The following is a 21766-nucleotide window of genomic DNA, read 5'->3' as shown; positions in this document are numbered from 1 at the left end:
TGATAAGATGTCTCAGGGCCGGAGAACCCCTTTAAGCCTAGTGTCAGCCTCCATGGTTCCTGTGTACGAACGAGAAATTGTGGTTTTATTTCACCCCACAAATAATTTTTTAGGCCTCACTGTATATTTTCTGGTAAAATGAGTGATGTCATTACAAAGTACAATTTGTGGCGCAAAAAATAAGCCTCAAATGGGTCTGTAGGGGGAAATATGAAGCAAAAAACAAAACGCAAACATTTTAATTGGCTGTGTCCTGAAGGGGTTAACTGTACAATGCATCATCTCAAACATCCCATTAAGGGTTCTGGGTCTGAATGTGGCTCTGGGATGGCTGGAAGTTGTAGTTCATGCAAAAGTTAACAGCTGGAAATGGAGTTTCAAGGTTGCCCCTAGCAACCCATCAGCACTCTTCATTGTCTACACTGTAGTTTAAAAAAAATGAAAGCTGGCATCTGATTGGTTGCTGCAGACGAGCCCCCCTCTTGCGTTTTATGCACTCACATTATGTGTGAACAGCTCCATAGACAGCTATAGGAAGTTCCGCCTCCAGTCATAGAAGAATCCTCACTAGCTTCCCCGGAACTATCAGCACGGTGGCCTTGTTTCCCTGCAGTGGGACGGCGGAACCGGAAGTGTTTGAACTGTTCTACCACGTGTGTACAGGAGGAGCAGCCGGGGGAGAGCAGAGCGCAGCATGGGGAAGAAGGTGAGGACCGGGGGAGAAGCGCTGCCATAAGGGGGCGCTGGCTGGGAGTTGTAGTACAGTTGACAGCACTTACAGGCTGGGAGTTGTAGTACAGTTGGCAGCAATTACACCCTGGGAGTTGTAGTACAGATGGCAGCACTTACAGGCTGGGAGTTGTAGTACAGATGGCAGCACTTACAGGCTGGGAGTTGTAGTACAGTTGGCAGCACTTACAGGCTGGGAGTTGTAGTACAGTTGGCAGCACTTACAGGCTGGGAGTTGTAGTACAGTTGGCAGCACTTACAGGCTGGGAGTTGTAGTACAGATGGCAGCACTTACAGGCTGGGAGTTGTAGTACAGATGGCAGCACTTACAGGCTGGGAGTTGTAGTACAGTTGGCAGCACTTACAGGCTGGGAGTTGTAGTACAGTTGACAGCACTTACAGGCTGGGAGTTGTAGTACAGTTGGCAGCACTTACAGGCTGGGAGTTGTAGTACAGTTGGCAGCACTTACAGGCTGGGAGTTGTAGTACAGTTGGCAGCACTTACAGGCTGGGAGTTGTAGTACAGATGGCAGCACTTACAGGCTGGGAGTTGTAGTACAGTTGGCAGCACTTACAGGCTGGGAGTTGTAGTACAGTTGACAGCACTTACAGGCTGGGAGTTGTAGTACAGTCGGCAGCACTTACAGGCTGGGAGTTGTAGTACAGTCGGCAGCACTTACAGGCTGGGAGTTGTAGTACAGTCGGCAGCACTTACAGGCTGGGAGTTGTAGTACAGTCGGCAGCACTTACAGGCTGGGAGTTGTAGTACAGTTGACAGGACTTACAGGCTGGGAGTTGTAGTACAGTTGACAACACTTACTGGCTGGGAGTTGTAGTACAGTTGGCAGCACTTACACCCTGGGAGTTGTAGTACAGTTGGCAGCACTTACACCCTGGGAGTTGTAGTACAGTCGGCAGCACTTACACCCTGGGAGTTGTAGTACAGTCGGCAGCACTTACACCCTGGGAGTTGTAGTACAGTCGGCAGCACTTACACCCTGGGAGTTGTAGTACAGTCGGCAGCACTTACACCCTGGGAGTTGTAGTACAGTCGGCAGCACCTGCCTCGTACTTGTTCAGTATGGTCGAGATCTGCCAGGCTGTACTGCCCAACCAATGTGTCAAAGGCTGTCCGAGCATGCTGGGAGTTGTAGCTTTTTTTTTTTAACAGCTGGAGGCACCCCGGTGGGCAAATTCCTATAGCTGGCATTGCCAGGGTTACAGCCACCAATCATCTACAGCAGTGGTCTCCTAACTGTGGCCCTCCAGATGTTTCAAAACTACAAATTCCAGCATGCCTGGACAGCCAACGACTGTCCGGCCAAAGCAAAACCAGACCTATACTCACCGTTTAGTCCTTAGTGTTTAGTGCCACTATATACTGAGCAAAACAAACCTATACTTACCCCTTTAGTCCTTACATTGTCCAGTGCCACCATTGAGGGCTGTCCCCTGCTGGCATTTGTATACATGGCTGCAGCACTTGAAGATGATGATATTGGGGGGTTCATAGGCCGGACTTACAAAGGAGCCCCTTTTGTAGGGGCTCCCTTTGTAGAACGTTTTGACCTGTCATCCAGACATTAAACGTTTAGTTTAGATCCCTACAGGTTTCGCTCCTTAAACCCTCTGGGGATGTGTGGTGGTGGGGGCTGATTCCAGAAAAGGGCCACACTATATACCAGCCACGTAAAAGCTCTGCAGGATGGCTGCTTGTTTACTGTTCTTCTAAGCCATGTTCACACATCAAACATTTTGTCTGCACGTAAAACACGTGTGGACATTTTGCAAATAGCGGGTGCCGGCACTAGGACCGCTCAGTAATAAAGTCTCCACAGACGGCAATACATTTCTGATCGTATTCCGCTATAAGAATTGATGTGTTCATTTTTTTGGCGGTCATCAACTTTTCCGCGTCAGAACTTTTTGACCGGATTCCATTTGGAATTTCCTTTGTGTGAACGCAGCCTAAAAAAGCCTTTACACAGTCAGACTGCGTCCCGATCAGGTAGATCTGTGCTGGTAGGTCAAGCCTGTTACCCAGCTTGGGCATCATGCGGGTGAGGCATGTGATCGCTGCCATGCGTAATGTGGCACCGCTACCGTCCTGCTGCCGCCTTATTCCACCATAGTCTTATATTGTTATGGATTATTGCAGATGTTCAGTCGCTGTCTCTCACATCCGTCTTCTCTTTTAGACTAAGAACCAGAAGAAACTCAAAGCGAACGCCGTTCACAATGCCGAGGAGGACTACACCGGCGTCCCGCACTCCTTCGTCTTCCATCGCGGGCAGATCGGGAAGAACGTGCAGCAGCTGATCCAGGATGTGAGGAGAGCGATGGAGCCGTTCACTGCCTCCTCTCTCAAGGTAATAAGCACCGTATAGCACAAGCCGGGGAACCTAGAGTTATTAGAAATCTGCATAAACACTGATGGAGATTTGAGGAAGGTCTGCAGTGTAGTGAGGATTACAAAGGTAAACAAGGAAAGGATGGGCCGCACTCACCAGCTTGAAGGGGCTGTTTCTTTATTTTAAAGGGATAGTCCAGTGGTGAAAAACTTATAACCTATCCTAAGTATAGGGGATAAGTTTGAGATCACGGGGGATTCTACCGCTGGGGCCACCCGCAATCTCTCTGTACGGGGCCAGGGTCGCTGGCCAGATAGCGCGCTTTGACCACCGCACAAAGCGGCGTCCGACACGCCCCCTCAATACTTCTCTATGGCAGAGCCGGAGATTGCCAAAGGCAGCGCTCTGGTTCTGCCATAGAGTTGTATTGAGGGGGCATGTCAGCCGCCGCTTCGTGCATTGGTCAACACACCCCCTTCCCACAGGCTGCCAGGGGCCCCAGCGGTTGGACCCCCCACGATCTGAAACGTATCCCCTAAGGATAAGGGCTAAGTTATACACCACTGGATATCTCCTTTAAAGGTGCATAAATTCACATCGAATGGAAGGACAGTTCACAAGATCCTTAGCATGGAAAACAGGTGACAGCTTTTTCACGTGCATGCCCACGCGGGGACACCTGAGACATTACCTTTTATTGTTATACTAGCTGAGTACCCGGCGTTGCCCCGTTTTTTCCTTCCTAATCCTTGTTGTGGAGGAAAATCAAGAGGAAGCTTTTGACCTCCTATCCCGGTCCTCCTATCCCGGTCCTCCTATCCCGGTCCTCCTATCCCGGTCCTCCTATCCCGGTCCTCCTATCCCGGTCCTCCTATCCCGGTCCTCCTATCCCGGTCCTCCTATCCCGGTCCTCCTATCCCGGTCCTCCTATCCCGGTCCTCCTATCCCGGTCCTCCTATCCCGGTCCTCCTATCCCGGTCCTCCTATCCCGGTCCTCCTATCCCGGTCCTCCTATCCCGGTCCTCCTATCCCGGTCCTCCTATCCCGGTCCTCCTATCCCGTGGGAACATACATTTCCCATTGATTTGCATGGGACTTTAAACGAAAACCCCGACCCTCACAAATGGGGGTAGTTAAGGGTTAAATTAACTATCCTATATTTTAAGTGGACATATAAGTAACATGTGACCAAGTATTATCGAAATATCTCCAGCCGTTTGGAAGTTATGTAGTAACCTATATTTCCCATAGACTTGTATGGGACTTTAAACATAAACCCCGCCCCTGGCAAATGGGGGTGAGTAAGGGTTAAATCACCTATCCTATGTTTGTTGTTGACATATAAGTAACATGTGGCCAAGTTTCATGTTAATATCTTTAGCCGTTTGGACGTGATGCTGGAACATACACACATACACATATATACACACAAACATACACATATACACACACATATACACACACACACACACATACATACACACATACACACATACATACACACATACATACATACACACGCACATACATACATACATACACACACACACATACACACATATACACACACACACATATACACACACACACATATACACACACACACATATACACACACACACATATACACACACACACACATATACACACACACACACATATACACACACACACACATATACACACACACACATATACACACACACACATATACACACACACACATATACACACACACACATATACACACACACACATATACACACACACACATATACACACACACACATATACACACACACACATATACACACACACACATATACACACACACACATATACACACACACACATATACACACACACACATATACACACACACACATATACACACACACACATATACACACACACACATATACACACACACACATACACACACATATACACACACATACATATACACACACATACATACACACACACACACACACATACATACACACACACATACATACACACACACATACACACACACACACACATACATACACACACACACACATACATACACACACACACACATACACACACATACACACACATACACACACATACACACACATACACACACACACACATACACACACACACACACATATACACACGCGCACACATATACACACGCGCACACATATACACACACATATACACACACATATACACACACACACATATATATACATACACACACAAATACATACACACACATTGGGGGAGATTTATCAAAACCTGTCCAGAGGAAAAGTTGCCCAGTTGCCTATAGCAACCAATCAGATCGCTTCTTTCATTTTTCACAGGCCTTGTTAAAAATGAAAGTAGCGATCTGATTGGTTGCTATGAGCAACTTTTCCTCTGGACAGGTTTTGATAAATCTCCCCCATTGAGTATATGCTTGAGAAAGGCTTTATTGATAAGCCGAAACGTCGCTTACACAGATGAGTGAATAAACCACTACTTTGATGTGATCTTGGAGTGCCGCTTCCACTTCTTTGAGGATATATATATATATATATATATATATATATATATGAGATTTGGGTGTTTTAGAATTACACTGGTTGTGCTACAAGTTGTAGTGTGCACTTACTATGCTGGGGTTATATATATATATATATCTATATATCCTCCTGTTTATTCCTGTCATGATGGGCTCTGTCACAGATAACTTCTTCACCATTTGCCTTGTTTCATAGGTTCGTAAGAATAACAGCCTTAAAGATTTTGTCGCGGTGGCCGGTCCGCTCGGAGTTACCCACTTTCTGATCTTCAGCAAAACGGAGACAAACGTCAACTTTGTAAGTAAGAATCCATAGACATGACTGACAAGATACATGCACAAAGAAAGATGTTTTCCTACAATGCTCTTATATGGTATGGCACCCAGTCTAGATAAGGTGCCCCCTCCATGATCATGAGAATCGGGGTGCCCGGTCAGCAGCATGTACATTGTCACTGTCTGTTACAATAAAGTGCGTCAACTCTGCTGGTTCCATGTCTCCATTCACAGTAATTCTCATACCATGTACCCCCTTTTCTCGGAAATTAAAGGAGTACTCCGGCGGAAAACTTTTTTTTTTCTTAAATGAACTGGTGCCAGAAAGTTAAACAGATTTGTAAATGACTTCTATTAAAAAATCTTAATCCTTCCAGTACTTATTAGCAGCTGTATGCTACAGAGGAAATTTTTTTTATTTTTTTTTTTCGTCTTGTCCACAGTGCTCTCTGCTGACACCTCTGTCTGTGTCAGGAACTGTCCAGAGCAGCATAGGTTTGCTATGAGGATTTTCTCCTGCTTTGGACAGTTCCTTATACGGGCATCAGGTGCAAGCAGAGAGCATTGTGGACAAGACAAAAAAGAAAAGACATACAGCTGCTAAAATGTACTGGAAGGATAAAGATTTTTTTAATAGAAGTAATTTACAAATCTGTTTAACTTTTTGGAACCAGTTGATGTAAAAAAACATTTTTTTTCCACCGGAGTACCCCTTTAAAGGGGTAATCCAGAGGGAAGAAAATGTTTTCAAATGATATGGTGCCAGTAAATGACTTCTATGTAAAATCTTAATCCTTCCAGTACTTATCAGCTGCTGTATGCTTCAGAGGAAGTTGTGTAGTTCTTTCCAGTCTGACCACGGTGCTCTCTGCTGACACCTCTGTCCATGTCAGGAACTGTGTTTGGAGCAGGAGAGGTTTGCTATGGGGATTTGCTACTGCCCTGGACAGTTCCTGATACACACAGGTGTCAGACTGGAAAGAACTACACAACTTCCTCTGGAGCATACAGCAGCTGATAAATACTGAAAGGCATAGGACAGGCCATCAATTTTAGAGTGGAGGGGTCTGACTCCGAGCATCCCCTGCGATCAGCTGTATGACGAGGGCATCGCACTCCTGTAAGATTGTTTACCAGCACTCATCCTAGAATGTGTCATGCTTTTAGTAGTATTACAAGGTAGTGCTGGCGCAAACAATTGAATGGGTGTGTGTGTGGGGGGGGGAGGATTCACTACAACTCCCATAATAGCCTGATAACTGTCCAGGTGTCCTGGAAGTTGTAGTTTCACAACCTAAGGCAGTGCTTCCCAACCAGGGTGCCTCCAGCTGTTTCAAAACTTCAACTTCCAGCATGCCCGGACAGCCGCTGGCTGTCCGGGCATGCTGGGAGTTGTAGTTTTGAAACAGCTGGAGGCACCCTGGTTGGGAAGCACTGACCTAAGGAACTGTGAGCTACAGACCCTCCTCTGCAATAGACTCTACATAGAAGATCTCCCTAAAGGACAGGGCAGCACATTGATGTCTCATCCTGTTGTCACCATTTACTTTACTTTATAACCCTCTAGAAAAAAAAATCACATAATAATAAACTTAGTTTTCTGTCTGTCTTTTTTTATCGTCAGAAATTTGTCCGTTTGCCGAGAGGCCCCACGCTGCACTTCAGAGTGACTCAGGTAGGCATCTCTTTCTTTCTTCATCTTTGTATTTTGACTTCTTTTCCCTCTGATTTCTTCTTTATTGATGAACTTGAAGTGGTTTTCTAAGGAATGGCCGTCATCCGATACCTGCAGGACAGGCGATGAGTGTCTGATCGGTGAACGTCTGACCACTTGGACCCCCTGGTTGAATAACTGTGGCCCGGGTACACTGGCATTTCATACAGCTGGGCCCGAAGAAGATAGCTGGGCGCTGTACTCGGCTATTATTGCCAGGCCATGTGTCCGAGCTCTTCGCCATTCAACCTGGGGGACATTTTTCACTGTTTTTATATTAGTGGGGATCTGAGACCTACATCCTGCCCCCTCCGACCAGACAACTGCTGCCTATTCTGGGGATAGGTGATGAGTGTCATTCGTGGGAAAACTCCCTCAGTGGGGATCATCACTTAAAGAGGTATTCCAGGACAAAACTTTATATATATATATATATATATATATATATATATTCAACTGGCTTAAGAAAGTTAAACAGATTTGTAAATTACTTCTATTAAAAAATCTTAATCCTTACAGTACTTATCAGCTGCTGAAGTTGAGTTGTTCTTTTCTGTCGCAACCGTGCTCTCTGCTGACATCTCTGCTTGTCTCGGGAACTGCACAGTGTAGAAGAGGTTTGCTATGGGGATTTGCTTCTACTCTGGACAGTTCCCGAGACACGTGTCATCAGAGAGCACTTAGACAGAAAAGAACAACTCAACTTCATCAGCTCATTAGTACTGAAAGGATTAAGATTTTTTTTAATAGAAGCAATTTACAACTCTGTTTATTTTTTATACTGGCTCCAGAAAAAAAAAAATATATATATATATATATATATATATATATATATATATATATATATATATATATGTGTTTTGATGTCCTACACATCACTGGGTACTTCTTCCCTTTGAGCATTGATTTCACCTGTGTCCTATATGCGTATTACAGGAGCATTCCGGTTTTAGCAAATACCAAATATCGGTAAGTTGTTCCATTTTCCAATAAACCTTCTATATGAATTCCTCACAGTTCTCAAGATCTCTGCTTGCGGTCATTAAAAGGGAGACTTGTGATGGATACTTCTTACCACTAGGGGGCCATCCACTGTCCAGAAGACTGTGTTGTCCCTGCAGCTATTGACGGTGTGTCTCTGTGCAGAGACAAACTATAGGAGGTGAAGGTGGGACAAGCAGGGCTCTGTGCAGGCTCCTGGCTTGTCAGTCAACCTGCTGTGTGAGCCGGGGGTATGTTACAGAGCCTCAGTGCAATAAGCAGCCAGTTGTCAGTTCTTAGGAGAGAGGAAGAAAGTTCCCACATGAGATGTGAGGGCAAGCAAGGGAACACCTTTACTCATTAAAAAAAAAAAAAAAACTTTCCTTTTACCCTGATGCCATGATTTGATATGTTCTCCATATACGTTGCACATTTGCAGCCTCTTACTGCTCACTGACAGGCCATCACTTTAACCCCTTAAGAACCAGGGGTTTTTCCGTTTTTGCACTTTCATTCTTTCTTCCTTACCTTTAAAAAATCATAACTCTTTCACTTTTGCACCTAAAAATCCATATGATGGCTTATTTTTTGCGCCACCAAGTCTACTTTGTAATGACATGCAGGAAAATGTATACGTTTAAAATTGTCATCTTCTGACCCCTATAACTTTTTTTTTTTTATTTCTCCGTGTATGGGGCGGTATGAGGGCTCATACGCCGTGCGCTGAAGTTTTAAGCGGTACCATTTTTGTATTGTTCGGACTTTTTGATAGCTTTTTATTCATTTTTCTCACGATATAAAAAGTGACCAAAAATACGCTAATTTTTTTGAGCGTACGTGTTTGACCTTGCGTTTTGATGATATATTTTTATAACTTGGACATTTCCGCATGCGGCGATCCCAAATATGTTTGTTTGTTTATTTACACTTTTTTATTTTTTTTATTTTTTTATTATGGGAAAAGGGGGTTGATTCAAACTTTTATTAGGGAAGGGGTTACATGATCTTCACTTTTTTTTTCCACTTTTTTTTTTTTGCAGGCGGCTATAACACTGCACACACTGATCTATTACATTGATCACTGGTTTCTCATAGGAAACCATTGATCAATGATTCTGCCGCTTGACTGCTCATGCCTGGATCTCAGGCACTGAGCAGTCATTCGGCGATCGGACACCAGGAGGCAAGGTAGGAGACCCTCCTCATGTCCTACAGCTGTTCGGGACGCCGCAATTTCACCATGGCGTTCCCAAACAGCCCACTGAGCTAACCGGGGGTAGTTTAGTTTCACTTTAGACGTGGCAATCGACTTTGAACGCCTCTTCTAAAGGGTGAATAGCACGCGGCACCGCGATCAGTGCCGCGCGCTGTTAGCCACAGGTCCCGACCGTTGTTAGAGGCCAGGCCCGACCTGCTATGAAAGATGCCCCGCGTTATAGAAAGGTAGCGGACTCGGGGCATACAGGTACGCACTTGGTCCATAACAGGTTAAACTGCACTGACCGCCATTCTAATGGTATCATCAGGCAGTACCAGTGCTGCAGTACATGACCTGAAGTAAAAGAAGGAACATGTCTGCTCTGAGTTACCCAGGCTGTTTCAGAACATGGCGTCTCATCGTGGTTGTAATGTGTTTCCTCTCTATGTGCAGTATTCTCTGGTGAAGGACGTGGTCTCCTCCCTGAAGAAGCATCGGATGCACGAACAGCAGTTCACCTTCCCTCCGCTACTGGTTCTCAACAATTTCGGAACACAGGGAATGCATGTGAAAGTCATGGCCACCATGTTCCAGAACATGTTCCCCTCCATCAATGTGCACAAGGTAAGAGATGGAGTTCAGGCTCATCAGACAGGCGGCTTTTCTTTCCCCTTATGCTTTTACACTGCAGCATTGATTTTACAGAACAGCAGGCGACCACTCATGTCGATGATGACGTTGTATAGTCCACTGAGGGCTTCCCGTGATCCTCTTAAGTAAACGCTCTGAGACATCCCTTTACTGCTCCTGTATTAGAAGAAAACTTATCTCCCGTAGAGCTATATGGAGGGGGCGTGGTGGCGCCCACTCCGGGTAGGGATTGTGACGCGCCACTGTGAAGGAGAGCCGGGGCTCCAAACAGGAGATTGCGGGGGGGGGGGGGCCCAGCACTTGGACCCCCTGCTATCTAAAACTTATCCCCTATTCTTCGGATAGGGGATACGTTTTATTCCATGATACTTCTCCTTTAAAGGGGTACTCCGGTGGAAAACTTTTTTTTTTTTTTTTTTTTTTATCAACTGGTACCAGATTTGTAAATTACTTCTATTAAAAAATCTCAATCCTTCCAGTACTTATTAGCTGCTGAATACTACAGAGGAAATCCTTTTCTTTTTGGAACACAGAGCTCTCTGCTGACATCTGTCCATTTTGGGAACTGTCCAGAGCAGCATATGTTTGCTATGGGGATTTTCTCCTACTCTGGACAGTTCCTAAAATGGACAGAGATGTCAGCAGAGAGCACTGTGTCACAAAAAGAAAATAATTTCCTCTGTATTTTTCAGCAGCTAATAAGTACTGGAAGGATTACGATTTTTTAATAGAAGTAATTTACAAATCTGTTTTAACTTTCTGACACCAGTTGATTTTAAAAAAAAGTTTTCCACCGGAGTATACCTTTTAAACAAATGAACTATGACCCCCATTATCCTGCCCTACCTTGTTATATCTATGTGTTAACGTTACCGGTTTTCCATCGCAGGTGAACCTGAACACCATTCGCAGATGTATCCTCATCAACTACAACTCAGACTCGGAGCTGCTGGAGTTTAGACATTAGTAAGTAGTGCTGGGTTACAATTCCGACACCCATTTGTGCCATGCTGCATCCTTGGCAACATTTCTTGTAGTCTGCATTGGGAATCTGCCCTGGACCAGACATAAGTTTAGCTCAGTGTTTCCCAACCAGTTTGCCTCCAGCTGTTGCAAAACTACAATTCCTAGCATGCCTGGACAGCCATAGGCTGTCCTCTTTTTTTTTCTTTCTATTAAAGAATTTTTCAAAATACAAATCCAAGAAAAGATACAGGTCACAGTAATAGGGCCGAGGCCCAAAAACCAGCAGTACGACAAGGAATATATAAGCAACAATAAGGAGTTGTGACCTGTCAGTCAGTGGGCAAGGCACACCCTATACATATGAAGGAGGCCTCCATTGTCGGAGTGCCAATAACACGAAAACAACCTTATCAGTAATTGTAAGAAAACTATGGGAGCCAATCCACAAATACAGACTGCCCAGAAAGCCACAAACACAGGGAAGAAGAGGGAGGGGAGAGACAAAATTAGGCAGATGCTCCTAGACAGTGATTACAGCTCCCAGCAGATCTTTCTTACTTTTATATGTAAGTATTTGCTTTATCTGTATTAGTTATCTACTTATTTTTCTTTAATCCTCACTTTCTCTATCGGCTCCATTGGGAGACACAGACCGTGGGTGTATGCTGCTGTCTCTAAGAGGTGTGACACTATGGTAATAAAAAGTCTGCTCCTCCCAGCAGGATATACCCGCCTTCAGGCCCTGAGGTAATCAGTTTAAGCTTAGTGTCTTGCAGGAGCTGGACATGGTCTGGTTTGCTCCAGGCCAATTCTTCTGTTTTTTGTTTTCCTAGTATAGGGACGTGTTATTTTTTTATTCCCTTTTCTTTTTTCAGGTGGGGACTCAGGGACTCCGGTTCCCTGTTTCCCCATTGCGAGTAAGGGGGCACAGACATTGCGTATATGCGCTGTTAACCCCCCCCCCCTCGCCAACGGTCAGCGCCTGGGTGGTACCTCATGGGTCCGGGTCCCCCTATTTTTCCAGCTCGCCTCGCTCGCGCATAGCAGCCAGGCGTGCTGCTATGCGCCAGCGAGGCGAGCAGGAAAAATAGGGGGGCCCGGACCCATGAGGTACCACCCAGGCGCTGACCCTTGTAACTACAGCTGACTGAAGACTTCACTGAAGACATCATTAGATAAGTTCTTCTGACTGAGGTAAGTACTTTCCCTCTTTCTCCTCAGGTAAGCGGACTTGCAACTGCTGGAGACCCCCTGTTTTTGGCCCACCTTTTCAGGTTGGGCTGGCTTACTGGGAAGGGACTTTTATTGAGGACTTTATTCGGGGGAGCAGTGGCACTCTGAGGGGGCATGTATGTTTGGCAGTGTGTGTGTGTGTGTGTGTGTGTGTGTGTGTGTGTGTAGTGTGTTACGTTGAACAGCGCCTTACAGCCGCGGCGCTAGTACGGGCCGGCTTACTTTCATTTTTGCCGGCAGCGCCTTATATGCGGCTGACAGCCACGGTGCTGGTACGAGCCGGGCGCTCTCAGCGCCGGCTTACTTTCATTTTCTCCGGCCGTCCCTGCCGGCGTATTAACCGCCCGCTCTGTTTCCCCGAGCGCATATGCGAATTACATGTGCGCTCGGGAAAAGGAGCGGGCGCCATTACAGCTCCTTCTCGGCCTGGTTTTAGCGCCGCCCACAGGGCGGTCGGATCTCTTCTGAGGCGCGCATCAGCCTTCAATCAGCGCCGTGGGCGCGAATTTCAGTCAGAGGGGGGACCAACTAGTTAGTGCCTCTGCTGCAGGCACGCCCCTCTCTACCATTGGCCGTTCCTTTTCTCACTCTAGCTGCATGGAGCTGTTCTCCTCTCTGCAGCTGCCAGGATACATAGACTTATTTGGTCTGTATACACTGTAGTACCAAAATGCCTGGCTCTACCGTGCCCACTTGCCCTACCAGCTCCACTGCTCCCCCTGATTCCCTTTCGGTCCCGGTGGGTTCAGCCGCTCCACCACCCTGGGTTTTTTCCCTGACCCAGTATATGGCGGGCTTGACCCAAGTCTCCAGTTCGGTGGTTGAGGCCTCCCGGGTAGTGGTGTCCGCCCTGAAGGAGTCTTCCCTGTGCAGGACCTCTGAGAGGGCCCGCTCCTCGTCTCCTCATGCTCCACGCTCTCACAAGCGTACTAGGGGTGCCTCGTCTGACTCTTCCATTGAGTCTTCAGATAGACGTGGGCGTTCCCCTCGTAGGAAACGCGCCCCCCCCCAGTCATCTGGGCACAAACGTCGCTCCTCCAGAGGACGTTTTCAGAATCGCCACTCTGCCACGCCAGAGCTGCGTACCCAGTCAGGGTCACCCCCTTCCAGGACTGCCTCTACTCATTCACTTCCCCTGGTAAACTGGTGGACGAGGCTTCCGAGCCGGCATCTGACTCAGAGGACCGCTCGGACTCAATTGCTACGGTGAACTCTTTGGTGACAGCCCTAAGAGACACCTTTCACTTAGAGGACCCAGGATCTTCGGATGTCAATCCAGGAGTATCCTTTCATCTTACTAAGCCAGCACCTCAAAGGTTCAGCTCTCCCGCTGACTTTGACGACATTCTGGAATCTGCATGGAAACATCCATACAAGAGGTTCCCGGGAATCAAGACAATCCAAGAACGTTATCCATTTGTCAAGGACTTTGTCGCTAAGGTGGTTTCTCCTCCCTCAGTGGATCCACCAATCTCCCGGATCTCTAGGGCGACTACACTGCCTCTGCCTTCAAGGATCCCACGGACAAGAAGGTTGCTTCTGAAGCAGCTGGCTCTTCTCTTCTTCCCATCTTCGCCTCGACATGGGTGTCCAAGGCCCTGTCGGAGTGGTGCCAAAAGCTCTATCAGGATATCTTAGCGGGATCTCCCCCAGAGGATCTATCTGCTCTGGCTCTCCAATGCTCTAAAGCTGGGGATTTTCTGTGCGCAGCTTCCATACAGTCAGCCCGTTGTTCTGCCTTTGCTGTGGGTCACCTAGCAGCCCTCCGCCGCTTTATGTGGCTTAAAGCTTGGAATGCGGATGCCGCTTCCAAAAGGTCTCTCCCTGAGCTCCCCTTTACGGGTGGCCGTCTTTTTGGCAAACCCCTTGATGAGATTATCTCTGAGGCAACGGGAGGTAAGAGTTCCTTATTACCTCAAAATAAGGCTCACCCCTCTTCGCAAAGGAAGTCCTTTTTCCTTTTGTTCCATTCGGACCTCTGGTTCCAGCTAAGGGTCCGGCCAGGCGCCCTCGCGGGACAAGAAGGCACCCTCGTTCTGGGCACGCCCGGCTTGGAATTCGGACTCCAACCGGTCCGGCAGTTTTGCGCAAAAATCGGGCAAGTGCAAGCCCACTTCTGCATGAAGTGAGGCCCCCACCCGCGGTTTCTTTGCGAGTGGGAGGTCATCTCTTGTTTTACGAGACATCTGGACTTCACACATTCAGGACTCTGGGTCAGGGGTGTGGTGTCCAACGGTTACTGGATTGACTTCGCCTCCCTTCCAAGGTATTGCGTTTTTCGATCCCTGGCCCCCTGGTCTCCTCCCATGGCGAAGCAATTTCGAGCGGCTCTCCAGTCTCTGCTTCTCCAGGGGGTTATCATCCCCGTTCCTCCAGGGGAACGTTTTCGGGTTTGTGGTCCCCAAGATGGACGGTTCTGTGCGACCAATCCAACCGTCACCTTCTCATCCACCACTTCAGAATGGAATCTCTCCGTTCGGTGGTGGCATCCCGGGAACAAGGGGAGTTCCCTTCATCAGTGGACATCAAGGATGCCTACCTCCATGTGCCAATATTTCCGGGCCATCATCAAGACCTCCGCTTGCGGTTCCGGAAGGGCACTTTCAATTCGTAGTCCTCCCCTTTGGTTTTGCCACGGCTCCTCGGGTCCTTACGAAGATCCTTGCGCCAGTTTTGGGCCTGTTTGGTCGAGGGGAATCTCGGTGATATCCTATCTGGACTACCCTCTCATCAAGGCTCTGACAAGAGTCCAGACTCTGGAGAATCTGGACGTCACTCTCCACACTCTGACTCGCTTCGGGTGGATGGTCAACCGGGACAAGTCAGTCCTCTGTCCTACCCAGTCTCTAAACTTCCTGGGACTTCGATTCGACGGCCTCTGCCCGCATTTGTCATGCTTTCTCGAAGGATCCATTGGGGGACACAGCTCCCGCCCTTTTTTGGGGTTTTCCTTTTGGTTCTCTGTCCGAGGGTGTGTTCACTTATGTTCGTTCTTCTGGTTCTCGGACAGTTTTGGGGTTTTTCTTTGCCCTATTGGTTTCCTCCTATTGCTCTGGAACTTAAACTGATTAGCTCAGAGCCTGAAGGCGGGTATATCCTGCTGGGAGGAGCTGACTTTTTTTATTACCATAGTGTCACACCTCCTAGAGACAGCAGCATAACCCACAGTCTGTGTCCCCCAATGGATCCTTCGAGAAAGAGATTTTACAGTAAGTGTTAAAAAATCTCCTTTTTTCCTATTTTTGGATGACATTTTGGTGCTTCAGACCCTATTGTATATGGATCACTGCTGTCTGCAGACATCTATTGTGGGGCAGGCAGTGACTTACCTGTAGGTGGCACTAGAGATTTGTTTTTCTTCCTTTTGAGCATTTTTCTGTTAGCAATGTTGTTCCTGCACTGTAGGGGGCGCTGTTGTTCATGAAAATATTAACTTTGTTGCTTGTGTCATTACAGCAGTGTGAAGGTGGTCCCAGTAGGAATGAGCAAAGGGATGAAGAAACTTCTCCAGGAGAAATTCCCCAACATGAGCCGCTGGGAGGACATCAGCGAATTACTGGTCAAGTAAGGACTTAATGAAGCCAAGTTGTGTGTAGGGATACTTCAACTGTGCAGTAAATTCCAATAATCTGGAGCTTTCTGGTCTTTCAGAAATTCCAGGTTAATTGAGCTTTAAAGGGGTACTCCTGTTTTTTTTTTTTTTTTTTTATATCAACGTGGCAGAAAGTTAAACAGATTTGTAAATTACTTCTATTAAAAAATCTTAATCCTTCCAGTACTTATTAGCGGCTGAATACTACAGAGGAAATTATTTTATTTTTGGAACACAGAGCTCCCTGCTGACGACATGACCACAGTGCTCTCTGCTGACATCTCTGACATGTCTATTTTAAGAACTGTCCACAGTAGGAGAAAATCCCCATAGCAAACATGCTGCTCTGGACAGTTCCTAAAATGGACAGATGTCAGCAGAGAGCACTGTGCTCCTGATGTCAGCAGAGAGCTCTGTGTTCCAAAAAGAAAATCATTTCCTCTGTAGTATTCAGGCTAATTAACTTTCTGGCACCAGTTGATTTAAATAAGTTTTCCACCGGAGAACCCCTTTAAGTAAATGAGGCTGGATTTGTATCTTGTTTTAGCAGCATATGTCTACAACCTGTCAAGAAGGTATACTGACATATACAGTGGGGCTCAGGGCAGTGAGCCCATTAAGTTTAACCCCTTTACTCAATAGCCTTTTTTGACCTTAAAGGGGTACTCTGCTGCTCAGCGTTTGGAACAAAATGTTCCGAATGCTTAGAGCCGGCGGCAGGAGCTCGTGATGCCATAGCCCCGCCCCCTCATGTCACGCCCCACCACCTCAATGCAAGTCTATGGGAGGGGCGTGACGGCTGACTTGCATTGAGGGGGCGTGACGTCATGAGGGACGGGGCTATGACCTACAAGCTCCCGGCTCTAAATGTTCAGAACTTTTTTTTCCAAACACTGAGCAGCAGAGTACCCCTTTAATGACCAAGGCATATTTGGTGATAAGTTTGGAACGCTTTCACTTATGAAAGCGATTTTGAGATTGTTTTTTCGTGACATATTGTACTTTACTTTAGTGGTAAAATTTTAATTGATATTTAATAAAATTTTTGTAAAAAAAAAAACGTAAAAAGTTTGCAGAAAAAAATGAAAAATTAGCATTTTTGTAATTTGATATTTTCTGCTTGTACGACAAATAGCCATGCCGCACCAAATTAATGATTAATTCACATCTACAATATGTCTACTTTGTTCCCATCATTTGATAAATATTCTTTTACTTTTTTAGAATGTTAGAGGGTTTATAAGTTTAGTAGCAATTTTCCAGATTTTCAAGAAACCTGCAAAATCTGATTTTTCAGGGACCAGTTCAGTTCTGAAGTGGAATTGAGGGGCCTGTATGTGAGACCCCATTTTATAAACTGCACCCCTTAAACACTTAAGGACCCAGGGCATACCTGTATGCCCGTGGAAATTCTGGTCCTCGCCGGGCGGGGACAGGACTGGGATGCCTGCTGAAATCGTTCTGTAGGCACCCCATGCAAACTCCTGGGGGGTGACCATGTCGACGATCGCCGGTCAATTCAGACCTGCGATCTGTGGCGATTCCGGGTCTCCGGTGACCCGGAAAATAAGGGGGATCGGGGATGTCCAAGACACCCCCGATCCCCCTGAAGGGATAGGAGTGAAGTGGTGGGGGGTGCCCCCCCCCCTCCTATCCCTGCTATTCGGTCAGTCAGAAGCAACTGACCAATAGCAGATCGGAGAGGGGGTTGTTGTTAAAGTTTGCAAGTTATGAAACTTTATTCATAATGGAATGAAAAGTTAAAAACGTACAAGTCTTTTTCTATCGGCTCCATTGGGGGACACAGACCGTGGGTGTATGCTGCTGTCTCTAGGAGGTGTGACACTATGGTAATAAAAAAAAAAAAAAAAAAAAGTAAGCTCCTCCCAACAGGATATACCCACCTTCAGGCCCTGAGGTAATCAGTTTAAGCTAAGTGTCTGAAGGAGGTGGACATGGGCTGGATTTCTCCAGACCAGGTCTTCTGATTTTTTGTTTTCCTAGTATAGGGACGTGTTAGTTTTTGATTCCCTTTTCTTTTCTGTTTTCAGGTGGGGACTCAGGGACTCCGGTTCCCTGTTTCCCCATTGCGAGTAAGGGGGCACAGACATTGCGTGTATGCGCTGTTAAACCCCCCCCCCCCCCCCCTCGCCAATGGTCAGCGCCTGGGTGGTACCTTATGGGTCCGGGTCCCCCTATTTTTCCTGCTCGCCTCGCTCGCGCATAGCAACCAGGCGTGATGCAGGTAACTAAAGCTGACTGAAGACTTCACTGAAGACTCCATTAGGTAAGTTCTTCTGACTTAGGTAAGTACTTTCCCCCCTTTTGTCCTTAGGTACGGACTTGCAACCTCTGGAGACCCCCTGTTTTTGGCCCACCTTTCAGGTTATGGGGGCTGGCTTATACAGGGGCTGGATTTTTTATTCTGGGGAGCAGTGGAATTTCAGGGGGCATGTGGAGCACTTCACTGTATGTGTGTGTGTGTGCGCTTTTTCACTGTGTGTGTGTGTGTGTGTGTGTGTGTGTGTGTGTGTGCAGCGCCTTATATGCGGCTGTCAGCCGTGGCGCTGGTACTGGCCGGGCTCTCTCAGCGCCGACTTACACTCTTTTCTACCCAAAGCGCCATATATGCCGCTCTCAGCGCCGGCTCATTTTCACTTCTCATGCAGCGCCTTACATGCGGCTGACAGGCGCTGGGACGGGCTTACTTTCATTTTCTCCGGCAGTCCCTGCCGGCGCCGAGGCCGCCCGCTCTGTTCCCCCGAGCGCATATGCGGCTGACGTGCGCTCGGGACAAGGAGCGTGCGCCATTACTGCTTCTTCTCGGCAGTTCATAGCTCCACCCACAGCACGGTCGGAGCTCTTCAGAGGCGCGAAGTAACCTCCAATCAGTGCTGTGGGTGCGAATTTCAGTTAGGAGGGGCCTATTAGTTAGTGCCTCTGCTTCAGGCACGCCCCTCTCTCCCTATTGGCTGACATTCTAGCTGCACGGAGCAGAGTTCTCCTCTCTGCAGCTGCCCAGGGTCACAGACTAGGGTGAGAAAGTCCCTGTCTTTTTTTTTTCTCATTATGTCAGTACCCAGAGCTGTTCCTCCCTCTAAAACAGTATCCTGGAACGTCAGTGACGTATTTTGCCTGTAGGCACTGTAATACCAAGATGCCTAGCTCTGCTGAGCCCACTTACCCTGCCTGCTCCACTTGCTCCCCCAGACCCCCTGGGTGATGCCCCTTTGATCCTGGTGGATCCAGCCGCTCCTCCAGCCTGGGTTTCTTCCCTGACCCAGTATATGGCTGACTTGACCCAAGTCTCCCGTTCGGTGGCTGAGGCCTCCCGGGAAGTGTTGTCCGCCTTGAAGGGGTCTTCCCTGCGCAGGGCCCGCTCCTCGTCTCCACATACTTCACACTCTCACAAGCGTACTAGGGGTGCCTTGTCTGATTCTTCCATTGAGTCTTTAGATAGACGTGGGCGTTCCCCTCGTGGGTCCTGCCCCCCCTGTCATCTGGGCACAAACGTCGCTCCTCCAGAGGACGTTCTCGGAGTCGCCGCTCTGCCACGCCAGAGCCGCGTACCCGGTCAGGGTCGCCCCCCCTCCAGGACTGCCTCTACGCGTTTACATTCTCCTGGTGAACTGGCGGATGAGTCTTCCGAGCCGGCATCTGACTCAGAGGACCGCTCGGATTATGTTGAAACGGTGTACTCATTGGTGACAGCCATAAGAGACACCTTTCACTTAGAGGACCCAGGATCTTCGGATGTCAATCCAGGAGTATCCTTTCATCGTGCTAAGCCAGCACCTCAAAGGTTCAGCTCTCACGCTGACTTGACGACATTCTGGAATCTGCATGGAAACATCCAGACAAGAGGTTCCCGGGAATCAAGACGATTCAAGAACATTATCCATTTGACAAGGCCTTTATCACCTAGGTGGTTTTCCCTCCCTCTGTGGATCCACCAATCTCTCTGATTTCTAAGGCGACTACACTGCCACTGACAGATGCCGCTGCCTTCAAGGATTCCACGGACAAGAAGGTAGAATCCTTAGCGAGGTTTTACTCTGAAGCAGCTGGCTCCTCTCTTCTTCCCATCTTCGCCTCGACATGGGAAAGGCCCTGTAGGAGCGGTGCCAAAGGTTCCATCAGGATATCTTAGCGGGATTCCCCCCAGAGGATCTATCTATCCTGGCTCTCCTATGCTCTAAATCTGGAGGCTTCCTGTGCGCAGCTTCCATGCCCGTTGGTCAGCCTTGCTGTGGGTCACCTAGCCGCTTTCCACCGCTCTCTGTGGCTTAAAGCTTTGAATGCGGATGCCGCTTCCAAAAGGTTTTCCACTGTGCTTCCTTTTACGAGTGGCCGTCCTTTTTGGCAGGCGCCTTGTTGAGATTATCCTTGAGGCGACGGGAGGTAAGAGTTCCTTGTTGCCTCAAAATAAGGCTCGCCATACTTCCCAAAGGAAGTCCTCTTCCTTCGGACCTTTGGCTCCAGCAAAGGGTCCGGGCAGGCGCCTTCGCGGGACAAGAAGGCTCCCTCGTTCCGGGCGCACCCGTCTTGGAAGTCGGACTCCAACCGGTCCGGCAGTTTTGCGCCCAAATCAGGCAACCGCAAACCCACTTCTGCATGAAGTGAGGCCCCCACCCGCGGCTCTTTTCTCGGGCGGGTGGTCGTCTCTTACTTTTGGACCTTGGGTCAGGGACCTTGGGTCAGGGACGTGGTGTCCAACGGTTACCGAATCGACTCTGCCTCCCTTCCGGGGGATCGCTTTTTTCGATTCGGGACCCCCAGTCACCTTCTCTTGCGAAGCAATTTCGAGAGGCTCTCCAGTCTCTGCTTCTCCAGGAGGTTATCGTTCCCGTTCCTCCAGGGGAACGGTTCCGGGGTTTTCTATTCCAATCTTTTTGTGGTTCCCAAGAAGGACGGTTCTGCGCGTCCAATCCTAGATCTCAAGAGTCTCAACTGTCGTCTTCTCATCCGTCTCTTCCGAATGGAATCGTTTGGTGGTGGCGTTCCTGGAACAATGGGAATTTACTTCATCGGTGGACATCAAGGATGCCTACCTCCATGTGCCAATATTTCCAGGCCATCATTGGTACCTCCGCTTTGCGGTTCCGGAGGGGCATTTTCAATTCGTAGCCCTCCCCTTCGGTATGGCCTCGGCTCCTCGGGTCTTTAACTAGATCCTTGCGCCAGTGATGGGCCTGTTACGGTCGAGGGGAGTCTCGGTAATACCTACCTGGACGACCTTCTCATCAAGGCTCCAACCAGAGCCCAGACTCGGGATAATGTGGACGTCACTCTCCACACTCTGGATCGCTTCGGGTGGATGGTCAACCGGGACAAGTCAGTCCTCTGTCCTACCCAGTCTGTAACCTTCTTGGGACTTCGCTTCAACACGGCCTCTGCCCGAATCGACTCCCGCCGGACAAACGTCTGGCGCTTCTGTCGGGGTCTGCTCCCTTCGGACCCAGGTCAGTCCCCATCCGCACTTGTATGTAAGTCCTGGGTCGGATGGTGGCAACTA

General features: G+C 48.0%; 1 protein-coding gene across 1 annotated transcript in view; it reads left to right on the top strand.

The window, feature by feature from the left end:
- The first annotated feature begins 559 nt into the window (after positions 1-559).
- Positions 560-21766, top strand: part of PPAN (peter pan homolog) — a 30901-nt gene continuing 9694 nt past the window's right edge. Inside the window, exons 1-7 of the mRNA XM_056570611.1 lie at positions 560-706; positions 2928-3098; positions 5837-5938; positions 7541-7591; positions 10263-10433; positions 11350-11426; positions 16116-16223. Coding sequence (XP_056426586.1) covers positions 695-706; positions 2928-3098; positions 5837-5938; positions 7541-7591; positions 10263-10433; positions 11350-11426; positions 16116-16223 — 692 coding nt within the window. The 5' untranslated portion in view covers positions 560-694. The remainder of the gene's footprint in view (positions 707-2927; positions 3099-5836; positions 5939-7540; positions 7592-10262; positions 10434-11349; positions 11427-16115; positions 16224-21766) is intronic.

The sequence above is a fragment of the Hyla sarda genome, chromosome 4 (genome assembly GCF_029499605.1).
Source record: "Hyla sarda isolate aHylSar1 chromosome 4, aHylSar1.hap1, whole genome shotgun sequence".
Classification (NCBI taxonomy): domain Eukaryota; kingdom Metazoa; phylum Chordata; class Amphibia; order Anura; family Hylidae; genus Hyla; species Hyla sarda.
The sequence above is the reverse complement of the archived record's forward strand: the minus strand, read 5'-3'. Positions and strand labels throughout refer to the sequence as shown.